Consider the following 27,457-nt stretch of genomic DNA (forward strand, 5'->3'; position numbering starts at 1 on the left):
TGTGTTAATCTGTCAGCAGGTGGAGCTGTAGAGGTTAACTGCTGGTGGCTGTTAACTGAAGGATTAAGTGCTCTGTTTGGAAGTAAGGGAAGCTTCAGGCTGAGATCTGGGACCAGCATGGAACTCTCCATCCTGGTGACTTCAGGGAATGGGGGCTTATAGTTGGAAGAGACCTCCAGGGTCATCTAGTCCAACCCCCTGCACAGTGAGTCCATTCCTGCATGAACAGAAGCTGTGGCGCTGAAGTTTTTTTTTCTGAAAGCTCCTCTGCTGTAGTATTTGGCAACTGTCCTGTACTCTAAGGATTTGAGGGAAGGAGCCTGTCCCTTAGCAAGTGTCAGCAGCACCTTAAGAGACCAGCCAGAGTTTCAGGGTATAAACCAGGGGTGGTCAAACTGTCTTAAAGTAAGAGCCACGTAGAATAAACGTCAGATGTTTGAGAGCCATAAGACATGAATGTCGGTTGTTTGAGAGCTGCAAGACAGGGCAGAGGGAGGCAAATAGATGGGGAAGGCAATAGATGGGGAAGGAGGGAGAGATGGAAAGAAAGCAGCTTTAAATGCACCAGCGGGCTTGGAGAAATTATTTAAAGAGACAAATGCCTTCTCCAAGCCAGCTGACGGGTGAGGTAGTGGGGGCTTCAGGAGCCACATAATATGTGTGAAAGCACCACAGTTTGGCCATCCCTGGTATAAACTATCGAGGGTCAAGGCTTGCTTCCTCTGATAATAACTGGAAAAGCGATCCTCGGTCCTTCTCTCTGTCACAAGATGGGAAGGATGTTGCACAGAAGGAACTCAGGATGCAGGTATGAGGCACATTCTCATCAACTAGATTAGAGCTAGAGGAGAAATGTTTAGGTCTCCTTCCTCTCAGGTGCTCCTGGATTCAATTTTAGCCGTTCCGTTGCAGACTGACATGCTTCCCTCTAAAAACCGGGCCACCCAGCAGTTTGCTTCGAATCTCTCCCGCCGCTGTTGAAACGTTTAGTGGTGTCCTTTTTCTCTGATCTCTTGGGCTTATTTTTTTGTGTCTCCCTCTTTAAGGGCTGATACAGCATGTTTTGGAAACAGTCATAAGTACCCTGTTACTTACATAAGGAACAAGTCTTCCTGCTAGAAATACAAACATAAACATGCCCTGAATCTTAAAACTAGTATCTTCCTCCAATTACAAATGAGGCCGTGTTTCTGCTCAAAGTGGTTCCCAGAATCACAAGACAACAGAGATGAGTTCCCCTGAAGGAAATGGCTCCTTTGGATGATGGACTGTATGGTACTCTACCCTGGTGAGGTCTCCCCACCCCAAATCTTTGGGAATTGCCCAATTAGGAGTTGGCAACTGGGCTGCAGGGAGATTTGGAAAAAACCACTTTGAAAAGCAGCTTCTGCAGGTGTTTCCTGCTGCAGTTCTTCAAAGTTTTGTTGGGGGGGGGAGACATAAGCGCACTCTTGTTCCGTGTTTTTACAGTTCTGCCTAGGGTTGCCAAGTCCAATTCAAGAAATACCTGGGGACTTTGGGGGTGGAGCCAGGAGCAAGGATGTGACAAGCATCATTGAACTCTAAAGGGGAATTCTGGCCGTCACATTTAAAGGGACTGCAGACCTTTTCAATGCCTTCCCTCCATTGGAAATAATGAAGGACAGGGGCACCTTCTTCGGGGGCTCATTGAAATGGACCCCCTGGTCTAATCTTTTTGAAACTTGGCAGGTATTTTGGGGAGAGGCACTGGATGCTATGCTGCAAATGTGGTGCCTCTAAAAACAGCCCCCCACCCAGAATCCTAGATACCTGCAGAACAATTCTCCAGTATACCCTATGGGAATCAGTCTCCATAGGGAATAATGGAGTGCCCAGCAATCATTTCCCTCCCCCCCACACACACTTTCTGATGACCCTGAAGTAGGGGGAGGGCCTCCAAACTGGGGGATCCCCTGCCCCCACCTGGGGATTGGCAACCCTAGTTCTGCCTTTTAAAAAAAATTATTGGAAAGAAATCAATGCCTGAAGCTATCTTGGCAAAAACTACTAAAACTCAGGTAAGTGGTCTAATTGTGAAGTACTAAGGGTGTGTTGCATTAGAATCCAGTGGGGCCAGAACACTAGAAGCCCTCCCACTGTTGCCCTCCCCCCCTCAAGCACCAAGACTACAGAGCATCACTTGCCCTAGAACATAAGAGAAGCCATGATGAACATATGAACACATGAAGCTGCCTTATACTGAATCAGACCCTTGGTCCATCAAAGCCAGTATTGTCTGCTCAGACTGGCAGCGGCTCTCCAGGGTCTCCAGCTGAGGTTTTTCACACCTATTTGCCTGGACCCTTTTTTGGAGATGCCAGGGATTGAACCTCGGACCTTCTGCTTCCCAAGCAGATGCTCTACCACTGAGCCACCGTCCCTTCCCTGGATCAGGCCAGTGGCCCATCCAGTCCAACACTCTGTGTCACACAGTGGCCAAAAAACCCAGGTGCCATCAGGAGGTCCCCCAGTGGGGCCAGGACACTAGAAGCCCTCCCACTGTACCCCCCCCCCCCCAGCACCAAGAATACAGAGCAACACTGCCCCAGACAGAAGAACATAAGAGAAGCCCTGTTGGGTCAGGCCAATGGTCAATCCAGTCCAACACTCTATCACACTGGCCAAAAAAAACAGGTGCCATCAGGAGGTCCCCCAGTGGGGCCAGGACACTAGAAGCCCTCCCACTGTTGCCCTCCCTACCTCAAGCACCAAGACTACAGAACATCACTTGCCCTAGAACATAAGAGAAGCCATGATGGATCAGGCCAGTGGCCCATCCAGTCCAATACTCTGTGTCACACAGTGGCCAAAAAAAACCAGGTGCTATCAGGAGGTCCATCAGTAGGGCCAGGACACTAGAAGCCCTCCCACTGTGCCCCCCCCCCAAGCACCAAGAAGACAGAGCATCACCACCCCAGACAGCCAGTGATAAACCTCTGCTCCAGATGTTCATCCAATCCCCTCTTGAAGCTGGCTATGCTGGCAACTGTAACCACCTCCTGTGGCAGTGAATTCCACGTGTTAATCACCCATTGGGTGAAGAAGTCCTTCCTTTTACCCATTCTAACCCGACTGCTCAGCAATTTCATTGAATGTCCACAAGTTCTCGTATTTAGCCAAGCTGCATGGAAATTGTCCAGCGTCAAACCCTTCTTGCCTGTAACCTTTGAGCCTTGTGACTGACAAGGGTTGCCTGATCCGAGTGGGAGAGAGGCCCTGCTTCTTGCATGGTGCCGTCAAAAGGCCCAGCAAGCGTCTTCCTTGAGCTGAGATGTGGTGGTTCGAACTGATGCTCTGCTAGGGTGAAAACACAAGCCCTGCGGCCTTCCTATGATGTGGACAAGGAGCGCGTTTTCCCTGGACAAAACTCTGTAGCTTCTAGAAGACCAAAGGAATGCCAAGAATAAAATGACTTAAAGCAGGGCTGTCAAACATGCAGTTGGGGGGCTGAATCAGGCCCCCAGAGGGCTACTATCAGGCCCCCAAGCAACTGAATGTCATCTGCTTCCTTCTCCCTCTCTCTTGCTTCCTTCTGCATCACAGCTGGCTTTGCCAGGCTTGCTCAATCGCACAGGAGCAACAGAGCAAAACCTATTTTCTCCTGGAGGGCTCCTATCAGGCCCCCGAGCAACTGGCTGTCATCTGCTTCCTTCTCCCTCTCTCTTGCTTCCTTCTGCATCCCAGCTTGCTTTGCAAGGCTAGCTCAATTACTCAGGAGCTACAGAGCAAAACCTCTATTTTCTCCATTGGCTGAGGCTCCCCCCACCCAGTCCCCTGGGGAAGGAAGGAAAGAGCCAGAGCTTCCTTTGCCCAGTTCCCTGGATCTCGTGGGAGAAATACAAAGAAAGCATCCTTAAGACCAATGAGTGCTAACATTTTAAGCAAGTTTTAAGTTTTTTAAAAATATATATATTTGTGTTTGTTGGTGTTCTTTATAAAATTTATCTCTCTGCTACCTGATCTTGAATAGGTACACACACGGCCCAGCCCCCTCAAGGTCTCATTTACGTCAGGTCCAGCCCTCATAACAAATGAATTCGATACCCCTGATTTAAAGCAACAGTAGGTCCCGAAGAGTTATGAGAATCAGCCAAGGCTGAGGGGTTAGTTTGGGCCCCCTGGAGCTTCTGAAATGCACAAAATGGCAGCCAGATAGGGCTGCTAAGTCCGGGCTGGGAAATTCCTGGACGTTTAGGGGATGGAGTCTGGAGAGGGTAGGGTTTCGGAAAAAGAGCTCTGTCTGGTCTTTGCATCTGTTAAAACATCTTCATTATGTTAAATGGTTACCATATAAACCAAGCTTGTTCCTGAATCCAATAAATACCTTCATTATGTTCAATGATAGTTTACTGCTCAACCTCTGCCTACATGCCAAAAAAAGGTAAAAGTAAAGGTAGTCCCCTGTGCAAGCACTGGTCATTTCCGACTCTGGGGTGACGTCCCATCACGACGTTTTCACGGCAGACTTTTGACGGAGTGGTTAGCCGCTGCCTTCCCCAGTCATCGACACTTTCCCCCCCAGCAAGCTGGGTGCTCGTATTACTGACTTCGGAAGGATGGAAGGCTGAGTCAACCTCGAGCCGGCTACCTGAACCCGACTTCCGCCAGGATCGAACTCAGGTCATGAGCAGAGGGCTCCGACTGCAGTACTGCAGCTTTATCACTCTGCACCACAGGACTGGTAAATTCCATTCTCCGCTCCTCTGTTTTATGCTTCTAAGGAACTTGGGAGGTTGGTCAGGTGACTTGTTGCTAGGTAACCACAGTGTGATTACTACCCTGATGGGGAGGGAGCCACTAGGCCAGGAGTGACCCACAACTAGTAGCAACACCACAATGTTCCGGAAAGTGACCGTTTATTCCTTGTGCGGGAACCACGCCAGGTGTAGCAGAGACCACACGTTCGAAAAACAGCTCGTGATTCTTCAGGCTTCAGAGCTTTGGTGTCATATAACGTTCTCACTGCTCATCCGAATTATTCTTTCCGTGTTTCATTTCTAGAGCAAGAGAGACCAAGCCTCAAACCTGGGAGCTTTGGCACCAAAGACCCATCCTGGGTGCTTTCTCAGCGCTCAGCACATGCTCCAGAGCTCTCTTCTCGATGACTTCCTGCATTCTGAGGCCCACCACTGATTACGAGGCAGAAACGATCGACCCCGGTTGCATAAAAATTAACGTTCACATATAAATAACAAAAGGTCTCCTCATTTTGGCCCTTTCCGCATCCCGTCTTTCTTTGCATCCTTGATCTTTTGCTCCCAAGGCAAACGTCTGTCCCGTTCCCTGATGGGAAAGATGGCGGCCGAAGGCACGCGCGCTCTGTTGAGTCCCCCACAATACTTCCTTTGCAGGAATAAAGTTTGTGTCTCCTTGGAACGCCTCAAAGCCAAAACACTTCTCCACTGCTGAATGGTGGGGAGGGACTGCTATTCCTATGCAAACCCCACCCCCAAAATAATAAACTTGACAGCCCTGTTTTATTAAATTAATTTCTTTAAAAAAAAAAAAAGCAAGAAATTAAAATACATCAAGTCTAAAAAAAATGACCTAAGGAGGAAGAGAGGTTCAACTCTGCCTGTGTGTTAGACTCTTAAGTCTTGGGAGAGCATAAAGTGCTAGACGGCTTCACTCCCACCCACCCCCCCAGGCCCCACTTTCCTCCTGCGTCTTTCGGCAGGCGGCTTCCCCCACTCCGGTGACTCATTCGTGGATCTCGGGGCTTAGTTCATCCAACTCTGTGTACGGCTTGATCTCACGGTCCAGCAAGGACGGGGTGCGTCGGAATGTGGCGGCGATCTGATCGAAGGTTCGCCCACGCGTCTCAGGCACCTTGAGGTAGGTGAAGCCCAAGAATATCAGGAGGAGGACTGCAAAGATGAGGAAGACGTAGGGGCCGCACTTGTCCTGCCGGAAGGAAAGCAAGAGAAGGTGAATCGGGGCCAAGGTGCCAAATCCCCTAGAAGCAGCTCCCTCCGATAGCAGAATTGTTAGCTTTCATTTTTGCCTCACTTTTCTCCCCAGTGGGGAACCAAAACGACTTACATAGTCTTCCTCGCCTCTGTTTTATCTTCATAGCAACCCTGTGAGGTAGGCTACTCTGAGAATCTGTGACTGGCCCAAGGTTACCCGGTGAACTTCCCTGGCACAAATGGGGATTTAAACCTGGGCGTCCCCAGTTTTGTGTGCCACTGAGCCGTGGCCCCTTCTCCAGCAAGGTAGGAAGGAGACACCTGAATCAAGACCAGTGTCAGGGTAAATTTGGAAACATGTTGTTGTTACTGCTGTGTGATGTTGTGCATAAAATAGCCAGGAGATCTGAAGATTGCCTGGCAGCCACAAGTTCTAGCTCTTATGCCAGGGATGAGCTAGACTTTTTTTTAAGGGGCTGAGAGAGCTCTGAGAGAACTGGCTGACCCAGCTAGCTTCATGTGGAGAACTGGGAATTGAACCCAGTTCTCCAGATTAGAGTCTGCCATTCTTAGCCGCTGCACCAAGCTGGCTCTCTTGGAAAGGCATTAATTATGAGCAAAGATTTCTATTTGAACATCTGTTTGCAGACGTTTAGGGAAGTTAAGAATAAACTCGACAATTAAAACTTTCTGGCAGGGTTACCAACCTGCAGGTGAGGTCTGCAGATCAGAGACGGGTTTCCCTGGAGAAAGTGGCTGCTTTGGAGAAAGGACGCCATGGTAGTATACCCTGCTGACAACCTCCCCCTCCCAAGGATCCAAGCTCCCAAATTTCCAGGAATTTCCCAAACTGGAATGGCAACCCTTTTTACTGCTCCTAATGCTATCGATGCAGATAAAGTTCAGACACCCCACTCCCAAACCATGTAGAAGACATTGAAGAAGAAGACATTGGATTTATATCCCGCTCCCCACTCTGAAGAGTCTCAGAGCGGCTCACAATCTCCTTTCCCTTCCTCCCCCACAACAGACACCCTGTGAGGTAGATGAAGATATTGGATTTATATCCCGCCCTCAACTCCAAAGAGTCTCAGAGTGGCCTGCAATCTCCTTTGCCTTTCTCTCCCACAACAAACACCCTGTGAGGTGGGTGGGGCTGAGAGAGCTCTCACAGCAGCTGCCCTTTCAAGGACAACCTCTGCCAGAGCTATGGCTGCCCCAAGGCCATTCCAGCAGGTGCAAGTGGAGGAGTGGGGAATCAAACCCGGTTCTCCCAGATAAGAGTCCGCACACTTAACCACTACACTAAACAGGCACTCTTACAATCACCTTCCCTTCCTCCCCCACAACAGACACCCTGTGAGGTGGGTGGGGCTGAGAGGGCTCTCACAGCAGCTGCCCTTTCAAGGACAACCTCTGTCAGAGCTATGGCTGACCAAAGGCCATGCCAGCAGGTGCAAGTGGAGGAGCAGGGAATCAAACCTGATTCTCCCAGTTAAGAGTCCGTGGACACTTAATCACTACACCAAACTGGCTCTCTAAGAAGAAGACATTGGATTTATATTCCGCCCTCCACTCAAGAGTCTCAGAGTGGCTCACAATCTCCTTTATCTTCCTCCCCCACAACGGACACCCTGTGAGGTGGGTGGGGCTGAGAGGGCTCTCACAGCAGCTGCCCTTTCAAGGACAACCTCTGCCAGAGCTCTGGCTGACCCAAGGCCATGCTAGCAGCTGCAAGTGGAGGAGTGGGGAATCAAACCTGGTTCTCCCAGATAAGAGTCTGTGCATTTAACCACTTAACAAGAGCTATGGCTGACCCAAGGCCATTCCAGCAAGTGCCAGTGGAGGAGTGGGGAATGAAACCCGGTTCTCCCAGATAAAAGTCTGTGCACTTAACCACTTAGCAAGAGCTCTGGCTGACCCAAGGTCATTCCAGCAGCTGCAAGTGGAGGAGTGGGGAATCAAACCCGGTTCTCCCAGATAAGAGTCTGCGCACTTAACCACTACACCAAACTGGCTCTCTAAAGGACAAAAACAACTTGCTTTTTTTTTTTTTAAAGCCCCTTTGAGTGAGTTTCTCCCTCTTCCATGTTGGGTGTTTGTGCACTCCGTTCCAGGAGGCACGCAGGCAGCTCCACTCCAGGGCAGCAATTCACATTCCTGCACGCACATCCCCCGGCCTGCCTGCTCCCGCACCAGCAAGGGATACGTACCGCAATGGAGGGGAAGCTCATGCCGATGATGAAGTTGCAAGTCCAATTGGCGAATCCGGCCACGGCCATGGCGGCCGGGCGGGGCCCCTGGCTGAAGAGCTCGGCCACGATGAACCACGGGATGGGCCCTGGCCCGATCTCAAAGAAGGCCACAAAGCCAAAGACGGACACCATGCTGAGATAGCTGATGGACTCCACTTTCTCCTGTTGGGAGGGAGAGAGGAATGCTGGAGTGAACGATGCAGTAGGAAAAATACAGGCTGGAAGGCCCTGTGGACTCAAACTACACCCTGTAGAGGGCTGCCAGCCTCCAGAGATCAAGATCCCGGGCAAAGGATGCCCAAGGGAATTTGGGCTAAGTTGAACAGCTTTTGCGCTTTTTTTTTTTTTAATTTACATTTTATCTTTTGAGTTTATTGGTTAGAAATTCTTCATGCATTACATCTTGTGCATTACATCCTGATAATTATGTCCTATTTCATAATCCAATTAAAAAGAATCGAACCCCCCCAAACAAAATTATTAAAAACAGAACAATGGTAGTTCTTTCATAAATTCCTACATTACTTAGTATCCTTATACCATCCGTCCATTCATTTGAATTTATTTATCCTCTATAGATCATTTCTTTCAGATGATAACCCATTACTTGCATTGTGTTCCTCATCTTTAACTCTATTTTGTATCCAATCATATAATTTCCACCATCTTTGAGTGGCCAGTTTTTTTGGTTTCTCATTGACTATTGCCGTTAGTATATCTGCTTCTGCAGCTTGAAAAATCTTTTCTATTCATTCTCCCATGTTTGGCATTTTCTCCAGTCTCCAGTATTTTGCATATAACATTCTTGTGGCAGTGAGGACATGTATTACCAAGTGAACATTTTCTTTTGCCACGTCTTTCTTAATCAGACTTAATAAGACAATTTCGGGCTTAAACTGAATTACCGTTTTCAGCATTCCTTGAAGGAGTTCATGGACTTTAACCCAATATTTTTTCGCCCTTCTGCATGTCCACCACATATGGTAGAACGTGAAAGCTTTTGTGCTTGTTTAATGCCACAGTGCAAATGAGCCCAGGGCACCGTGTCTGGGGCAAACGCAGATATTCTATCTGAGGCAGACAGGAGAGGTTGAACAAAGAGAATGGAAAGTGGTAGCTGGGAGAACATTTTGCCCCAGGGGTAGACTTCAGGCCATCAAATTGGGCTGATTTCAAAGTGAACAAGGAGAAACCATCAGTTCCCACACTGGAACTCACTGCCACAGGACAGCGACAGTAATATAGAATTATATTGTAAGTTCCCATTTAGGTTATCGATTTAGCTTGTGTTTCAACCATATAAATTGAAGAATATTAACCACAGTCCACACCAAAGCAATTTAAGTGTCTAGCCATACACGTAACTTCTCCCAATACTTTCTTGCTTCTTCCTTGGATTTTCCCAGCAGGCAATCGTGATAAATCGTCCATCTCTGCTGCTTCCAGTATTTTCCTGATCAGTTCCCGTTTCGTGGGAACCCTGGACTTCCTCGGTGGTCTCCCATCCAAATACTAGCCAGGGCTGACCTTGGTTGGCTTCTGAGGTCAGATGATACTGGGTTAGCCTGGGCCATTTAGGGAGAAATCTAGGGCCTGGGACTCTGTCATTTGGATGAGGTGGGCAGCGTGCATAACACCTTCCCGCTCCTGGCTGACAGAAGCCATTGTGATGTGCATACGGTTGCCAATCCCCAGGTGGGGGCAGGGGAGCTCCCGGTTTGGAGGCCCTCCCCCCGCTTCAGGGTCATCAGAAAGCAGGGGGAGGGGAGGGAAATGTCTGCTGGGTACTCATGATTCCCTAGGGAGACTTATTAATGGAGAATTGATCCATGGGTATCTGGGGCCCTGGGGGCCCTGTATTTTGAGGTAGAGGCACCAAATTTTCAGTATAGTATCCAGTGGCTCTCCCCAAAATACTCCCTAAGTTTCAAAAAGATTGGACCACGGGGTCCAATTCTATGAGCCCCCAAAGAAAGTGCTTCTATCCTTCATGATTTCCTATGGAAGGAAGGCACTGAAAAGGTGCGCGGTCCCTTGAAATGTGATGGCCAAAACTCTCTTTGGAGTTCAATGATGCTTGTCACACCCTTGCTCCTGGCTCCACCCCAATGTCTCCTGGCTCCACCCCCAAAGTCTCCTGGCTCCACCTCCAAAGTCCCCAGATATTTCTTGAATTGGACTTGGCAACCCTAGATGTGCAGAGGTGTGGGGGAAGAGAAGGGGGTGCCTGAAGTCCAAATCATCCCCCGTTTGTCTGACAAAGATCTGACTGCACCATTTCAGATTTGTGGTTTGCTCCCAGAGGGGGGTTTGTGTGTGTGTGTTGCGGTGTGACTCTAGTTCAGGAGTGGCCAAACTTGCTTAATTTAAGAACCACGTAGAACAAATGTCAGAAGTTTGAGACGTGAACGTCACATTTTGAGAGCTGCAAGACAGGAAGGCAGGCCAGCCGGCAAATAGATGGAGGGAGAACTGGAAGGGAGGGGCTGGCCGGCACACAGATGGAGAGAGAAGTGGAAAGAAAGCAACTTTAAATGCATTCTTCAAGCTGCTGACTTAGGGTTGCCAATCCCCAGGTGGGGGCAGGGGATACCCCTGTTTGGAGGCCCTCCCCCTGCTTCAGGGTCGTCGGAAAGCGGGGGGAGGGAAGGGAAATGTCTGCTGGGAACTCTATGATTCCCTATGGAGATTTATTCCCATAGAAAATCATGGAGAATTGATCCGTGGGTATCTGGGGCTCTGGGGGGGCTGTTTTTTGGGGTAGAGGCACCATATTTTCAGTACAGCATCTAGTGCCTCTCCCCAAAATACCCCCCAAGTTTCAAAAAGATTGGACCAGGGGGTCCAATTCTCTGAGCCCCAAAAGAAGGTGCCCCTATCCTTCTTTATTTCCTGTGGAAGGAAGGCATTGCAAAGGTGTGCCGTCCCTTTCAATGTGATGGCCAGAACTCCCTTTGGAGTTCAATTATGCTCGTCACAGCCTTGATCTTGGCTCCACCCCCAAAGTCTCCTGGCTCCACCCCCAAAGTCCCCAGATAGTTCTTGAATTGGACGTGGCAACCCTACACTGACTGGCTCGGCTTGGAGAAGTGATTTAAAGAGAGAAATGCCTTCTCCAAACTGGCCGAGGGGGGTAGTGGAGGCCTCAAGAGCCACACGATATGTGCGAAAGAGCCACAGTTTGGCCACCCCTGCTCTGGTTAATAAACCCTCGTTCTTTGCTTGGGGGGGGGGGGGTGTTACTCACCTGCAAGGCCAAGGCCGCCGTCATCAGGAAAGCGCAGACACACATCCCACCCAAGCCCAGCATGTGAAGGGTGCGTCTCCCAGCCCGCTCCACCAAGAACAGCTGGAGAGGAAGAAAGCGGGAGGAGGAGGAAGGCAATGTTAGAGGAAGGAGAAAACGCAAACGATTGATCTGCCTGGCTCCGTGACGTCTTCTCTTGCTGGAGGCGGCTCTCCAGGGACTGCAGCAGAGAGAACTTTCCCAGCACTCGCTCCTGGAGAGCTGTCAACGAGAGGTGCTCTCTCCCCCACCTGCACTTCCACTTGGTAGGGTTGCCAGCCTCCAGGTGGGACCTGGAGAGCTCCCAGAATTACAACTGATCTCCAGATGAGAGAGATCCGTTCCCCTGAGGGTGGAAGCAGGGGTGCCAACCTTCGGGTGAGGAATTACGCCTCATTTCCAGAATTCCCAGATAAATCCTCTTGGAGAAAACGGCTGCTTTGGAAGGCGGTCTCTGTGGCATTACCTCTCATGTCCTTCCCAGGCTCCACCCCCAAATCTCCAGCTATGTCCCAACTTTGATCTGGCAGTCCTAACTCTAAGGCAAGGGTGGCGAACTTTTTTTCTGCCAAGGGTCATATGGATATTTATAACATCATTTGCGGGCCATAAAAAAATTATCAACTTAAAAAACAGTGCTCGGCCGAGGGAGGATGATTCAGGCCAGCAAAATTAATGCAAATAATTGTTTTTCTATTTGAAGTCATGTGGGGAGAGCCTAATCTGGCGCGCACACACACACACCCGGCTCGCTGCCCTAGGCAAACGCATAGGGATTTTTTGTAGAAAAAGCCCAGCAGGAACTCAGTAGCATATTAGACCACATCCCCTAATATTAGCATATTAAGTCGCACACTTATTAGCATATTAGGCCACACCCTCTGGGGTAATCAAGTGCAAACTAGGGTTCCCAAGTCCAACCCCCAAAATATCTGGGGACTTTGGGGGTGGAGCCAGGAGACTTTGGGGGTGGAGCCAGGAGACAATGGGGTGGAGCTAGGGGGAGGGGGGAAACGGCGAGCCGCCCCTGCGCAGCTGACGCCTCTTCTCTGCTCGCCGTGGTTGCTCCTCCGAGATGGGCTCAGGCTGAGCCCATCTCGGAGGAGCAGCCACGGCGAGCGGAGAAGAGGCCACCGCGCCGCTGCTGCCTCGCCCGCTCCGCCTCTGGGGTGGAAGTAAAGGGGGGGTGGAGGCGGGCCGGGGGCGTGGCGAGCCCCCGAGTCCGGGTCCTAGAAGGGCCCGGATTCGCGGCTCGCCATGCTCCTGGCCTGCCTTGCCCTCCCCTGCGCTGTGTGCCTTTAAGGCTGAGCAGAAAACAGGAAACAGGAAGGGCTTCATGGGAAAGGGTCAGTAACAGTTTCCTCAGAGAACGGCCCCTCCCTTTGTTTCTCTTTCGTTTTCAGAGCAAGTAAAGTTCTGCAGGAACAAGACCCAGTAAGTATTTGTGTGTGAGAGGGGGAGGGGGCAGGGGATTCCCTGCTTTGGAGGCCCTCCCCCCACTTTAGAAATGTCTACTGGGCACTCTGTTATTCCCTATGGAGAACAATTCCCATAGGGAATAATGGGGAATTAATCCGCAGGTATTGGGAGCTCTGGGGCTATTTTTTGAGGTAGAGGCACCAGATTTTTAGTATATTACCTAGTGCCTCTCCCCAAAATACCCTCCAAGTTTCAAAATGATTGGAACAGGGGGTCCAATTCTATGAGCCCCAAAAGATGGTGCCCCTATCCTTCATTATTTTCTAGGGAAGAAAGGCATTTAAAAAGGTGTGCTGTCCCTTTAAACGTGATGGCCAGAACTCCCTTTGGAGTTCAATTATGCTTGTCACACCCTTGTTACTGGCTCCACCCCAAAGTCTCCTGGCTCCGCCCCCAAAGTCTCCTGGTTCCACCCCTGAAGTCTCCTGGCTCCGCCCCCAAAGTCCCCAGATATTTCTTGAATTGGACTTGGCAACCCTAGTTCCCCCGCCCCAGCCATGTGATGGGGCCACTGGCTCTTACCGAAATGACAGTGAAAGCGGTGTTGATCACCCCGGCTCCGATGGTGGCGTAGGCCGCGTTGGTCACCTTCGCCTTTGAGAAGATGTCGGTTGAGTAATAGAATATCTAAACAACGAGAGCAGGACAGAGGCCGTCAGGGCGGGGTCCCCCAGTTGTCACTCCCCCTCCCCATGCCCCGCTCCTTGGCTACCGGCGGCTCCAACTCACAGCGTTGATGCCGGACAGCTGCTGCGAGAGCTGCAGGATAATGGCAATCAGCAGGGGCTGGCGGTACATGCGGGAGCGGAAGAGCTCCAAGATGGAGACCTTGCGCTCCATGTCCATGCGCCGCTTCTCCTCCTTCATCTCGTTCAGCTCGGCGCTCACCTCTTTGCAGCCCGTCAACCGCTTGAGACCTGGGACGGAAGTTTGTTTTTATAATATACGATTGCAGCAGCGAGAGGAATGGGGGTTGAAGATGTCGGAATGAGCAAGGAATGGCGGAACGCACCGCTTTAATGAAAGGAAAGATCGTCATCTATGTTTATTGCTAGTCGGAAGTCCCTAACTGACTTTCTGTATGATAAAGAAAGAAAAAAAAAAAGGGTTTGTAGAATCTTTCGGGCTCAAGTGCCGTGTTCTACTGGAGAAAGTTTTTCTTCCAGACGTTTCGTTCTCAGCTGCGGAGAACATCCTCAGTGGCATTGCAGCCGGAGCAGGCGCTCTGACCTTCTTGGCTGCTGTGCATTGAGTGCACAGCAGCCAAGAAGGTCAGAACGCCTTCAATGCTGCTGACACTTGCTAAGGGACAGGCTCCTTCCCTCAAGTACTCAATGCACAGCAGCCAAGGAGGTCTGAGCGCCTGCTCCGGCTGCAACGCCACTGAGGATGTTCTCCGCAGCTGAGAACGAAACGTCTGGAAGAAAAACTTTCTCCAGTAGAACACGGCACTTGAGCCCGAAAGATTCTACAAACCCTAATGATGATGCCAGCCGTGAAAACCTGAAATCTTTGGGGGGAAAAATGACTTGATGATATGTGGATTTGTAGAGTAAGGATTTGAAACTAAGTTTATACAGTGGCGTAGAGGGTTCAAGCTGCAGTCCTGCAGTCGGAACTCTCTGCTCACGACCTGAGTTCGATCCCCGGTGGAAGCTGGGTTTTCAGGTAGATGGCTCGAGGTTGACTCAGCCTTCCATCCTTCTGAGGTTGGTCAAATGAGGACCCAGCTTGCTGGGGGGAAAGCGTAGATGACTGGGGAAGGCCATGGCAAACTACCCCGTAAAAAGTCTGCCGTGAAAACGTTGTGAAAGCAACGTCACCCCAGAGTCGGAAACGACTGGTGATTGCACAGGGGAACTTTCCTTTCCTTTCCTTTCCTTTCCTTTCCTTTCCTTTCCTTTCCTTTCCTTTCCTTTCCTTTCCTTTCCTTTCCTTTCCTTTCCTTTCCTTTCCTTTATACAGTATAGAACAGGGGTGTCAAACTCATTTGTTATGACGGCCGGATCTGACATAAATGAGATCTTGTTGGGCCGGACCATGTGTGTCATGAAATGTGATGTTAGGTAGCAGAGATATAAACTTTATAAAGGACACAAACACAGTTAAAAGTTTTTTAAAAACTTAAAACATGCTTTAAAACATTAGCACTCTTGTAATATTTTGTTTATTTAACAGTCTCTGATAACTGACACCTCTTGTTCTGAATTATTGCATCAAAAACTGGAGACAGTGTCTGTGCTGTAGCAATCTTGAATATGCTGTTCAGGTGTGTATCTGGAAGTTGCAAACCTACTCTTAATTTGCTTGCAGGTCTGATAGGATCCCTCTGGGGGCATGATCCAGTCCCTGGGTCACATGTTTGACACCCCTGGTATAGAGGATAAAGGTTGGGTGAAAGATTATGGTTAAGTGGAATAAGTTGGACTGTGGTAATAAGTGATTGCATTTTGCTTTGCTGTGAAGATATTTGTTTAGATTTGGTTAAATGGTAAATATATGTTTCTCTACATATTCCTTCCTTTTTAAAAGTTTTTTTAAAAATTCTTTTTAAATGTATATACCTGAAAATTTCAATAAAAATATTAAAACATGAGACCTGGGATGTGGGGCAGGACAGAGAGGAGTTCTTCAGCGTGTGCTGGGGTTGGGGGCTCAGGAAAGGGGGAAATCCTTGGGGTACAAGGAGAGCTGACCCCAAATAAGAGGGCCTGTTTTGCAAACAGATAAATGCTTTGTCCGAGTTGCGGGGTGGTGGGGTGGGGTGGAAATCTCCTGGAATTATATCTGAACTCCAGACTGCAAAGATCAGTTTCCGCTGGCAAAAAAAGAAAAAGTTTGGAGGGTGGACTCTGCCCCGCTGAGGTCCCTCCTCAAACCCCACTCCCCCCAGACTTCAGATCTCTGGGAATTTCCCAAACCCAGAGCCAGCAATCCTAGAGACCACATTCCCTTGTTTCATTAGTCTTTGGGGAGCCTGTTGAACTGGGCAAGCTTGTTCTCCTTTTCAGAAGGAGGGCAGGAAACATCATCGCTGATTGCTTCACGGAGGTGTGTGTTGTCAGAGCTGATTGCTTAATTGGTACCATGCTGGCTAAATGGCCCCTGGTTAGCTGGAGCCCAAAGCTGGCCAGAAGGACAGACTTCTGCTAAAGAATAAAACAAAACAACCCCCGCCCCTCCCCAAAAAATGGGCACCAAAGCAGGGATAGCAGAACTGCAAGGAAAGGACAGGGCTTGGGGTGGTCTTTTGAAAAACATTTTGAAATTCCTCTTTAACACGGAAAAGATTTTCTTGTGACCAGTGTCCCCTCTAAGCTGAGTGTGAGCTGGCTCACAGTTTTTTAGCCTCCTGTTCACACATTTTTGTCTTAGCTCAGGAAGGATGGCCCCAGAGCAAACTAATTTAATCAGTCGCCAAATGGCTCACTCAGGGCTTTTATTGTAGAAAAAGCCCAGCCAGGGACTCATTGACATATTAAGCCACACCCCCTGATGTCACCTATTGTATAGTGGGTTCTACGCATTGAGGAGTCTCAGGATCAGTGATAATACGCTCATCAGGGCTCTTTTACTAGCAGGAGCTCCTCTGCATATTAGGCCACGGCCCCTGATGTAGCCAATCCCCCTGGAACTTACAGTAGGCCCTGGACTAAGAGCCCTCTAAGCTCTTGGAGGATTGGCTACATCAGGGGGGCGTGGCCTAATATGCAGAGGAGCTCCTGCTAGAAAAAGAGCCCTGATTAGGAGAAGCATAGTAGAAAGCTACACTACAAGACTGAGTGCTGGGGCCACAGGGCCAAACTTATATACCAGGGGTGGCCAACAGTAGCTCTCCAGATGTTTTTTGCCTACAACTCCCATCAGCCCCAGCCGGCATGGCCAATGGCTGGGGCTGATGGAAGTTGTAGGCAAAAATCGTCTGGAGAGCTACCGTTGGCCACCCCTGTTATATACACCTCTGGGTTATTGGGTCATTCAAACCGGTGGGAGCTTGTGATTGGTCCAGGGCGGCAGAGGTTTGCATCCTGCAGCCCTTTGTTCCCAAGTGCCCAAGCTCAGTCTGGATGGCTCCAATGAGCCAGGCAGGAACACCCAAAGCCATCCCTTGAGTCCACATACATAACATCACCATTGTTTTGCACAGGGCTTTTTTTGTAGGAAAAAGCCCAGCGGGAGCTTATTTGCATCTTAGGCCACACCCTCTGACACCAGGCCAGCCGGAAGTGCGTTCCTGATTGGAAAAAAAAACCCGCCCTGGGCGCACTCACAACTTTAATGCCAGTAGCTCATGAAGTAGAAGGACAAAGCAGGAGTCACCTTTAAGACCAACCAAGTTTTATTTAGAACGTAAGCTTTCGTGTGCGTCTGATGAAGTGTGCTTAAGAGCACACGAAAGCTTACGTTCTAAATAAAACTTGGTTGGTCTTAAAGGTGCCACTTGACTCCTGCTTTGTTCAGCTAAGAGCCCCGTGGCGCAGAGTGGTAAAGCTGCAGTCCTGCAGTCCTAAGCTCTGCTCACGACCTGAGTTCGATCCCCGGCGGAAGCTGGTTCAGGTAGCCGGCTCGAGGTTGACTCAGCCTTCCATCCTTCCGAGGTCGGTCAAAGGAGTCCCCAGCTTGCTGGGGGAAAGTGTAGAGGACTGGGGAAGGCAGTGGCAAACCACCCCGTAAGAAGTCTGCTGTGAAAACGTTGTGAAAGCAACGTCACCCCAGAGTCGCAAACGACTGGTGCTTGCACAGGGGACCTTTCCTTTCCTTGTCCGACTGCTTCAGACCAACACGGCTGCCCGCTTGGATCTATCTTCATAAAGTAGAATTTTTGCTCGTAACACTCCATAGCTTAGAGGGAGTATTGCTGGTGGTGACCTTTTTGGGCTGAGCTTTAGGAATCAGGGCGAGAGTACTAAAAGAAAAAGAAAGGAACTGGAAAGCAGGTGGAGGACAGAAGGAATCAACTCCGGAGGAAGCAAGCAGGTGTGTGTGTGGAATGGAGACGAGGGGGGCGAAAGGCAGCTGGAACGAAATCCAGGCGTATGGAAGGAATGTGAGGATTGTGGGGAGGGAGGCTATGGGGGGGGAGGTGATAGGTAGGGTTACCAGCTCTAGGTTGGGAAGCTCCTGGAGATATGGAGGCAGAGCCTGGGGAAGGCAACGGTGGAATGGCCCAACGCCACACAGTGCACCCTCCAAAGCAGCCCCCAAGGGAACTGCTTGTGTCGTCTGCAGATCTGTTGTAACTCTAGGACAGGGGTGGCCAACGGTAGCTCTCCAGATGTTTTTCGCCTACAACTCCCATCAGCTGCAGCCATTGGTCACGCTGGCTGGAGCTGATGGGAGTTGTAGGCAAAAAAAACATCTGGAGAGCTACCATTGGCCACCCCTATTCTAGGAGACCTTTAGGCTCCACCTGGAGATTGGCAACCCAAAGTAGTTGACGGATGGGGGAGTAGAGAGAGGGTATTAAGGAGGTGGAGTTGATTTGGGAAGGAAGGCCCTGGGTGGCAGGCAGTGTTGCCTCTAAGCTGAGTTAGTGTGAGGTAGCTCACATATTTTTAGCCTCCCACTCACACGTTTTTGTCTTAGCTCAGGAAAAATGGCCCCAGAGCACACTCATCGGTGCAGCAGCTCACCACTTCGATGGCGGCAGCTCACAAAGTAGAATTTTCACTCACAGGACTCCGCAGCTTAGAGGAACACCATGAGACTTGCTTCCAAGAAGATGGAGGAAGGGACAGAGCCAGGTGAGGGAAATCAAGGCAGGGGCCCTGAGGGTGTGAGGAAGGGACGGCAGGGACACCGGATTGGGGCGGGGCAGTGAGGGCGCACTCACTTTCTTTGGCCTTGGACTCCTTGTTGCGGATGATGTAGAGGTACCGGGGGCTCTCGGGGCAGAAGGGGAAGAGGAGCAGCTGCAGCACGGAGGGGACCACCGTCAGCCCCATCAGGAGGGGCCACAAAGTCTTCGTGCCCAAGATGGTATCCAGGCCAAACACCTGTGGAGAGAGGGAGATGATGGCATGTGATCGAGCCCTAAACGGAGGGTTCCGGGGGCAGAGACCTACCCCCAGTGAAGCCATCCGAATGAAACCACTGCCCACCCTGGAGGTTGTGCAATCCACAAAGAGGATCACGGCAATTGTAGGCAAGAGAAATCCGAAGCACAAGGCTTGTCCGTGAAAGCCAGCCTCCGTACAAACCAACACACTCCCCAAAACTATTCAACAATTACAAAAGCATATATTAGTTCCTGATAGACCATACAATGAGTCCTTCGCAGAACAGGGAACGTGTTCACCAAGAATCAATCCAGTCTTTATAGCAATCAGTGCTCCGTTCATTCCAAGGAATCCTGGTGAAATAGTTGTGGAATTGGTCAATGCCTCCCAATATATGCAGCCAGCAATCCGAAAGGTTGAAAAGAAACAAGGTCGTACTGGAACCCTTGTTTCGCACAGGCTTCTTCGAGCTGCAAAAATCCTAAATGCATGAGAAGATCGTATAAAATGTTAAGCCGTGTACATATAAGCCACAAATCTTAATATGAAACGAAAAAGTTAAAGCATACTTTTTTACAACATTTTCATACCCTGGGCAAAAAACGCCGTTCCATTACCATATTGAAATGCACTTGAATAGTGCTGGAGAAAAACAATTACAAGTAGCATATATATACCAGGTGTACAAACTTAGGAGTTCCTTAAAGATACAATGTAACCAGCTACAGCAGTGTCCCAAATAAAAACTTACAAATCAGCAGAAACAATATAAATACACAGGTCCAGTTGATTACAGGTTAAATAATGATTGGGACTTAACGTGCTTTCTGTAATCAACTGGACCTGTGCATTTATATTGTTTCTGTTACATAACTGTTTTTCTCCAGCACTATTCAAGTGCCTTTCAATATTGTAACGAAACTGCGTTTTTTGCCCAGGGTATGAAAATGTTGTAAAAGGTATGTTTTAACGTTTTCATTTCATATTAAGATTTGTGGCTTATATGTATACTGGTTAATGTTTTATATGATCTTGTCATGCATTTAGGATTTCTGCAGCTCGAAATCGCCTGTGCGAAACAAGGGTTCCAGTACGGCCTTGTTTCTTTTCAACCTTTCGGATGGCTGGCTGCATCTATTGAGAGACATTGACCAATTCCACAACTTTTTCACCAGGATTCCTTGGAATGAACTGAGCAATGATTGCTATAAAGCCTGGATTTGATTCTCGGTGGACACGTTCCCTATTTTGCTAAGGACTAATTGTTTGGTCTGTCACGAACTAATATATGCTTTTGTAATTGTTGAATTGTCCGGGGAGTGTGTTGGTTTGTACAGAGGCTGGTTTTCACAGACAAGCCTTGTGCTTTGGATTTCTTTGCCCTCCTGGAGGTTGGCAACCCCAAGCCCCCCCGCTGGAAGCATGGAATTGTGGGGAGGAGGCCCTGTTCTTTACCTGGGCAATGAGGATTCCTGTGACGATGGCCAATTGATGCAACGTTCCCAGCGCCCCCCGCAGGTTGGTGGGGGAGATTTCTCCCACATACATGGGGACAAGGCCTGAGGCGAAACCTGAGAGGGAAGGAAAGGCGCGGGGGGAGAGAGACGATGAGCAGTCAGTCCAGTCAGTTCTGGCCTTCTCTCGGAGAACTGACCGGCATTTCAGGCCAAGGGCCAACACACTGCCTTGCCTTGGCCTTGGCTTCAACATGGCCAAGGGAGAAGTCCTTCTGGGATGGACAAGAGGTCTTTCAGGGGCTACTAGCTAAGAGAACCTCCACACCCAGGGGCAGCCTACCTCTGAATACCAGGGCCAGAAGGCAACATCAGGGCAGGCCTCAACCTCTCAGCCCTGTCGGCCCTCCAGAGGAACTGGTTGGCTGCTGGGTGAGACAGGAGGCTAGACTAGATAGACCCTCCCTGATGTGACCCAGCAGGGCTCTTCTGAGGTTCTTCTCAGGGGAAAGCCTCAGCCTCTCTGCCCTATTGTTGGCCCTCTAGAGGAACTGGTTGGCCACTGTGTGAGACAGGAGGCTGGACTAGATGGACACTCCCTGGTCTGACCCAGCAGGGCACTTCTGATGTTCTTCTCAGGGGAAGGCCTCGGCCTCTCTGCCCTGTTGTTGGCCCTCCAGAGGAGCTGGTTGGCCACTGTGTGAGACAGGAGGCTGGGCTAGATGGACCCTCCCTGGTCTGACCAGCAGGGCTCTTCTGATGTCCTTCTCAGGGGAAGGCCTCGGCCTCTCTGCCCTGTTGTTGGCCCTCCAGAGGAACTGACTGGCCACTGTGTGAGACAGGAGGCTGGGCTAGATGGACCCTCCCTGGTCTGATCCAGCAGGGCTCTTCTGATGCTCTTCTCAGGGGAAGGCCTTGGCCTCTCTGCCCTGCCTGTTTGGCCCTCCAGAGGTACTGGTTGTCCCCTGTGTGAGACGGGATGTGGCCTAGCAACCACAAAATGGCTGCTGCAGGAGGCACAGCCAGCCCCAAAAAGTCAGGTTATATTTAATTCTAATAGCAACTCTTCAATATTTCAGGCAGGGAGAATCTAACCAGCCAATCAGGAGCCCTGCCAAGCAAAAGCCCCCCTTGGCCACGTTTTCTAAAAGCTCTTGGCAGGCTCCGGAAGATGTCTGGCCAATGCTGGGCCACCCATGGGCACCTTGCTGGGAATCTCCAGTTTAAGCCCTCCATTCCATTGTCCCCCTCCTCTCCCTTCTGCCGTGATGCCTGCAGGCGGGGAAGGCGCCTCCCCCTCCCTCCTTCTCCCCACCCTCAGCATCAGCTGCCCTCCTTTTACCTGAGAAGACCCCGATGAAGAAGCGCCCCAGAATCATCATCTCGTAGGACTTCCCCACCTGCGCCAGGCCCATCAGGGCACCCCCAACAAAGGCCAGGGCGTTATTCACAATCATGGCCCTCTTCCTGAAAGAGGGGAGAAACCACAGGAAGGGCAGTTGAGCTCAGCCAGGAGAGCTTTCTGTTATGTCTTTGAAGTTGGCCTAGCCAAGGTCCAGGTGCCCGGGGGGGTGGGGTGCCTTCAGCAGCCAGCCGTTACTTTGTGCTACAGCAGAACAGAAGCATTCTGGACATCGTCTTTCTTGAATCAACCTCCACCCTGTGCTGAGGCTGCTTCAAACCCAAACAGGGGGAAAGAGAGAGATCCTCATAGTGTGCCTGTCCCCTTAAAGCAGATCTGACATAAGTGAGACCATGCGAGTCATAAAACGTAATGCCACAAGCACAATTGAAGATTTAAAACAAAACAAAACGTAAAATAGGTTTAAAAGATTAGCACTCTTGCAATATTTCGTTACTTTAACAGCCTCTGATAATGCACGCTTCTTGCTCTGAAGCAAAATCTGGTGGCAATGTCTGTGCTGTAGCAATCTTGAGTATGCTGTTCAGGTGTGTGTCATAAGAACATAAGAGAAGCCATGCTGGATCTGGCCAATGGCCCATCCAGTCCAACACTCTGTGTCACATAAGAGAAGCCATGTTGGATCAGGCCAGTGGCCCCTCCAGTCCAACACTCTGTGTCACATAAGAACATAAGAGAAGCCATGTTGGATCAGGCCAGTGGCCCATCCAGTCCAACACTCTGTGTCACATAAGAACAGAAGAGAAGCCATGTTGGATCAGGCCAGTGGCCCATCCAGTCCAACACTCTGTGTCACATAAGAACAGAAGAGAAGCCATGTTGGATCAGGCCAAAGGCCCCTCCAGTCCAACACTCTGTGTCACATAAGAACAGAAGAGAAGCCATGTTGGATCAGGCCAAAGGCCCCTCCAGTCCAACACTCTGTGTCACATAAGAACATAAGAGAAGCCATGTTGGATCAGGCCAGTGGCCCATCCAGTCCAACACTCTGTGTCACATAAGAACATAAGAGAAGCCATGTTGGATCAGGCCAATGGCCCCTCCAGTCCAACACTCTGTGTCACATAAGAACAGAAGAGAAGCCATGTTGGATCAGGCCAGTGGCCCATCCAGTCCAACACTCTGTGTCACACAGTGGCCAATATATGTGTGTGTGTATATATATATATATATATATATATATATACACACACACACACACATATACATATACACTGTGGGTAATAGCCACTGATGGACCTCTGCTCCATATTTTTATCCAATCCCGTGTTAAAGCTGGCTATGCTTGCAGCTGCCACCACCTCCTGTGGCAGTGTCTTGTAAGTTGCAAACCTACTTTTTATTGCAGAAATCTTGTGGTCAATGCTTTGAGCCTGACCCAAGGGAAAACATGGAAGTGTCTGGGCATTGCGAGCTTTTGTACATAAGTTGCTTCGTGTGCTGGTCAGCCAATGGAGAAAACAGAGGCTTTGCTCTGTAGCTCTTGCATTGTTGAGCAAGCCCGGCAAAGCAAGCTGTGAGACAGAAGGAAGCGAGAGAGAGAGAGAGAGAGAAGGAAGCAGATGACAGTGAGTTACTTGCAAGTCTGATAGGAGCCCTCTGGGGCTTGATCTGGCCCTCGGGCTGCATGTTTGACACCCCTGCAGCATTCCAGGAGAAACCATCTTTGATTGGGGATGCACAGCAAGAAGGGAAGAACAAGATTCAAATTCAGGAGCATCGTAGCGACCAAGATTTTTGGGGTATAACCTTTTGAGACTCAAAGGCTGATTACAGACCGGCACTTTGGGTCGACTCAGACGCCTCTGAAGTCGACCCCAAAAAAACCCCCAGATGGCAACATCTGCCGCCCACCCCTGTCCCGTACTCACACCGTCCTCTAGGCCGACCCACCCGTCTGGAAGGTCGGGAAGCACCTGGAGAGTGTCCGGGGAGCTGCGGACGGGATGTGCAAGCTTTCCTGATACTCTCCGGGCACCCACGGCCTGCTCCTTTCCCCGAGCACTGTCCGGAAGTTCCGGGGCACTCTATTTCTGGCTGGCTTTATTTGAAGCCGTCCCAAACCAGCCGTCTGATATCACCCAAAGTGTCCTTCATTAGATAGCTTCCTGGCTCTTGAAAGCTCAGGCATGGAAACATCTGTTGGTCTTGAAGGTGCCCCAGGACTCGAATCCAGCTCTTCCACAGCAGACCGACATGGCTGTCCTCTGAAGCAGGAAGAGTTAAGCACCCCACTCTACCAGCTCTGCCACCCGAGTAGGCCAATGCAAAGGGGGCAGAAGAGTTTTTTAAGTCCCTTCCCAGTCCCTGCAGGGCAACCGAGGAGGTGGGAACTCAACCGGAGCCAGGGCGGTTTTTGAGCAGAAACGCAGTTCCGGCTGACTTGGCACCAGGGGTGTGGCCTAATATGCAAATGCAAATGAATTCCTGCTTGGCTTTTTCTACCTGACAGGAGCTTTTTGTCCCAGCACACGGCTGCCTTCGGGAATGAAGAGAGAGCCACCAGCTGAATTCCTGCCTGCAACTTTTGAAAGGTCCAGGAAAAATATTAACCACTCATTCTGGGTCGATCTGCAGCAGGTGGCTTGAAGCCAGGCCTCAGATTCAGCCGGAGCTCACAGGAGCACAGCTCCTGAAGCTTTCTGAGGGTCCCCCCCTCCTCCTCCCCATCTACTTTCTCTGTTGAATATAGGGTTGCCAAGTCCAATTTAAGAAATATCTGGGGACTTAGGAGGTGGAGCCAGGAGACTTTGGGGGTGGAGCCAGGAGACATCAGGGGTGGAGCCAAGATCAAGGCTGTGACGAGCATAATTGAACTCCAAAGAGAGTTCTGGCCATCACATTTAAAGGGCCATCACCTTTTCAATGCCTTCCTTCCATAGGAAATAATGAAGGATAGGGGCACCTTCTTTTGGGGCTCATAGAATTGGACTCCCTGATCCAATCATTTTGAAACTTGGGGGATATTTTGGGGAGAGGCACTAGATGCTGTACTGAAAATTTGGTGCCTCTACCTCAACAAACAGCCCCCCCAGAGCCCCAGATACCCGCGGATTAATTCTCCATTATTTTCTATGGGAATAAATCTCCATAGGGAATAACAGAGTTCCCAGCAGACATTTCCCTCCCCTCCTCCACTTTCTGATGACCCTGAGGCGGGGGGAGGGCCTCCAAACCGGGGGATAACCTGCCCCCACCTGGGGATTGGCAACCCTAATTGAATAGAAGGTGCAGCTGCATAACATTCCCTGGATTAAGAGAGCGGGCAGGCAAGCAGCCACCAGGGCCTTTGTCACACCTCCAGCAGCTCTCATGAATCCCTGGAGAAGCCCACGCCACCCCTTCACTTCTTATGTGATTTTGGGTGGCGGGCGGTTTGCTGGCCTTTTGACTGGGGGATGCTAAGGAGAGCCCCAGGTGAGCGAGGCCTGCTTGGGCTGGCTGGATCTCTAGGCTTGCCAATCCGCAGGTCCCAGCGGGGGTTCTCCCGCTTTCTCAGGCTCCTTCCCGCCCCCACAGCCATCATGTGACTTTCCACCTCCTGAGTCTTCAGTCTCTATTGGAAAGCTTTCCTCTTTGGATGGCGCGTCTGCGTCTTTAAGGCTGAAGGGGAGCGGCGGGGGGAGGAGGTAGAACAACATGGCTGTGAAAGGAGCTCAGCCCCTGCGTTGGTTGCACAATCCTTGCAGAGGTCGTTTGCATAGCGTGAAGGTCGACTTGAACCTTGGGTTGCCCTGTGTTACTGTGAAAAACTTGGAAGTTCAGCAACTCTTGAGTAGAGGTGCCAATCCCCGGGGGGGGGGCAGGGGAGCCCTGGTGTGGAGGCCCTCGGAGCTTCAAGGTCATCAGAAACGGGGGGGGGGGGCAGGGAGGGAGGGAAATGTCTGCTGGGTCATAGGGTATAATGGAGAATTAATCCCGGGGTATCTGGGGCTGTGGAGGGGCGGTTTTTTGAGGTAGAGGTACCAAATTTTCAGCGTAGCATCTGATGGGTCTCCTCAAAATGCTCTCCAAGTTTCAAAAAGGTGGGACCAGGGGGTTCAATTCTAGGAGCCCCCAAAGAAGGTACCCCTATCCTTCATTATTTCTAATGTAGGGAAGGCATTAAAAAGGTATGTGAGCCCCTTAAATGCGATGGCCAGAACTCCCTTTGGAGTTCAATTGTTCTTGTCACAACTTTGCTTATGGCTCCACCCCCAGTGTCTCCTGGCTCCACCCCAGTGTCTCCTGGCTCCACCCCCAAAGTCCCCAGATATTTCTTGAATTGGACTTGACAACCCTAAGCAGGCCTCACTTGCCTGAGGCTCTCCTTTCTTGCATCAGGTTGCTTTTGGCTCATGGGTGGCCGGCATATGCTAATGAGCTATGCTAATGAGCTCCACCACCTATTTTTCTGCAAAACGACCCATACTTAAGCGATCCATGCCAAAGCACTCTGCACATGTTCAAAGGCACTCTTACGTTTACAAGGCATCACAAGGGGGACTCACCTGCCCAGCCATTCTGAGACGATGCCCACCATGAAAGAGGAGATCATGCCCCCAATGGAGAAGATGGCGACGGACAAGGACCAGAGCGTGGTGAGGGTATTGGAGTCAATGGGCACCGGCTCCTCTTTGCCCTGGCGCTCCATCCAGGTGGCATTGTAGCTTTCTTCAATGATCTGAGAGGAAAAGACAGCAAGAGAACAGACTCAGGGGAAATCAAGCTGAGAAGAACATCAGAAGAGCCCTGCTGGATCAGACCAGGGAGGGTCCACCTAGTCCGGCATCTTCTTTGCCTCTAGAGCGCCGACTGGCGACCGTGACTCCTCCCAGCCAGCCCGGCAAAATATATCTGCACATGCTCAGAGGCACCCTTCTTTCTGCAGTGTCAGCCTGCATCTGCCGAGAACCCCCAAAGTTATGAACAGAAGAGCCCTGCTGGATCAGACCAGGGAGGGTCCATCTAGTCCAGCCTCCTGTCTCACACAGAGGCCAATCAGTTCCTCTGGAGGGCCAGCAACAGGGCAGAGAGGCTGAGGCCTTCCCCTGAGAAGAACCTCAGAGGAGCCCTGCTGGATCAGACCAATGAGGGTCCATCTAGTCCAGCCTCCTGTCTCACACAGTGGCCAGCCAGTTCCTCTGGAGGGCCAACAACAGGGCAGAGAGGCCGAGTCCTTCCCCTGAGAAGAACAACAGAAGAGCCCTGCTGGATCAGACCACCAAGGGTTCATCTAGTCCAGCCTCCTGTCTCACACAATGGCCAACGAGTTCCTCTGGAGGGCCAACAACATGGCAGAGAGGCTGAGACCTTCCCCTGAGAAGAACATCAGAAGAGCCCTGCTGGATCAGACCAGTGAGGGTCCATCTAGTCCAGCCTCCTGTCTCACACAATGGCCAACCAGTTCCTCTGGAGGGCCAACAACATGGCAGAGAGGCTGAGGCCTTCATAAGAATCTCAGAAGAGCCCTGTTGGATCAGACCAGGGAGGGTCCATCTAATCCAGCATCCTGTCTCACACAGGGGCCAACCAGTTCCTCTGGGGGGCCAACAACAGGGCAGAGAGGCCGAAACTTTCCCCTGAGAAGAGCATCAGAAGAGCCCTGCTGGATCAGACCAGTGAGGGTCCATCTAGTCCGGCATCTTCTTT

At 50.5% G+C, this 27,457-nt stretch overlaps 1 protein-coding gene across 1 annotated transcript in view; it reads right to left on the bottom strand.

The window, feature by feature from the left end:
* Positions 1-5,681: 5,681 nt before the first annotated feature.
* SLC2A4 (solute carrier family 2 member 4) overlaps positions 5,682-27,457 on the bottom strand; it is a 45,860-nt gene continuing 24,084 nt past the window's right edge. Inside the window, exons 3-11 of the mRNA XM_060256826.1 lie at positions 26,317-26,489; positions 21,746-21,870; positions 20,405-20,520; positions 18,784-18,946; positions 13,680-13,867; positions 13,473-13,577; positions 11,433-11,534; positions 8,144-8,347; positions 5,682-5,925 (exon numbers count right to left, since the gene is read on the bottom strand). Coding sequence (XP_060112809.1) covers positions 5,722-5,925; positions 8,144-8,347; positions 11,433-11,534; positions 13,473-13,577; positions 13,680-13,867; positions 18,784-18,946; positions 20,405-20,520; positions 21,746-21,870; positions 26,317-26,489 — 1,380 coding nt within the window. The 3' untranslated portion in view covers positions 5,682-5,721. The remainder of the gene's footprint in view (positions 5,926-8,143; positions 8,348-11,432; positions 11,535-13,472; positions 13,578-13,679; positions 13,868-18,783; positions 18,947-20,404; positions 20,521-21,745; positions 21,871-26,316; positions 26,490-27,457) is intronic.

The sequence above is a fragment of the Heteronotia binoei genome, chromosome 15 (genome assembly GCF_032191835.1).
Source record: "Heteronotia binoei isolate CCM8104 ecotype False Entrance Well chromosome 15, APGP_CSIRO_Hbin_v1, whole genome shotgun sequence".
Taxonomy (NCBI): Eukaryota; Metazoa; Chordata; class Lepidosauria; order Squamata; family Gekkonidae; genus Heteronotia; species Heteronotia binoei.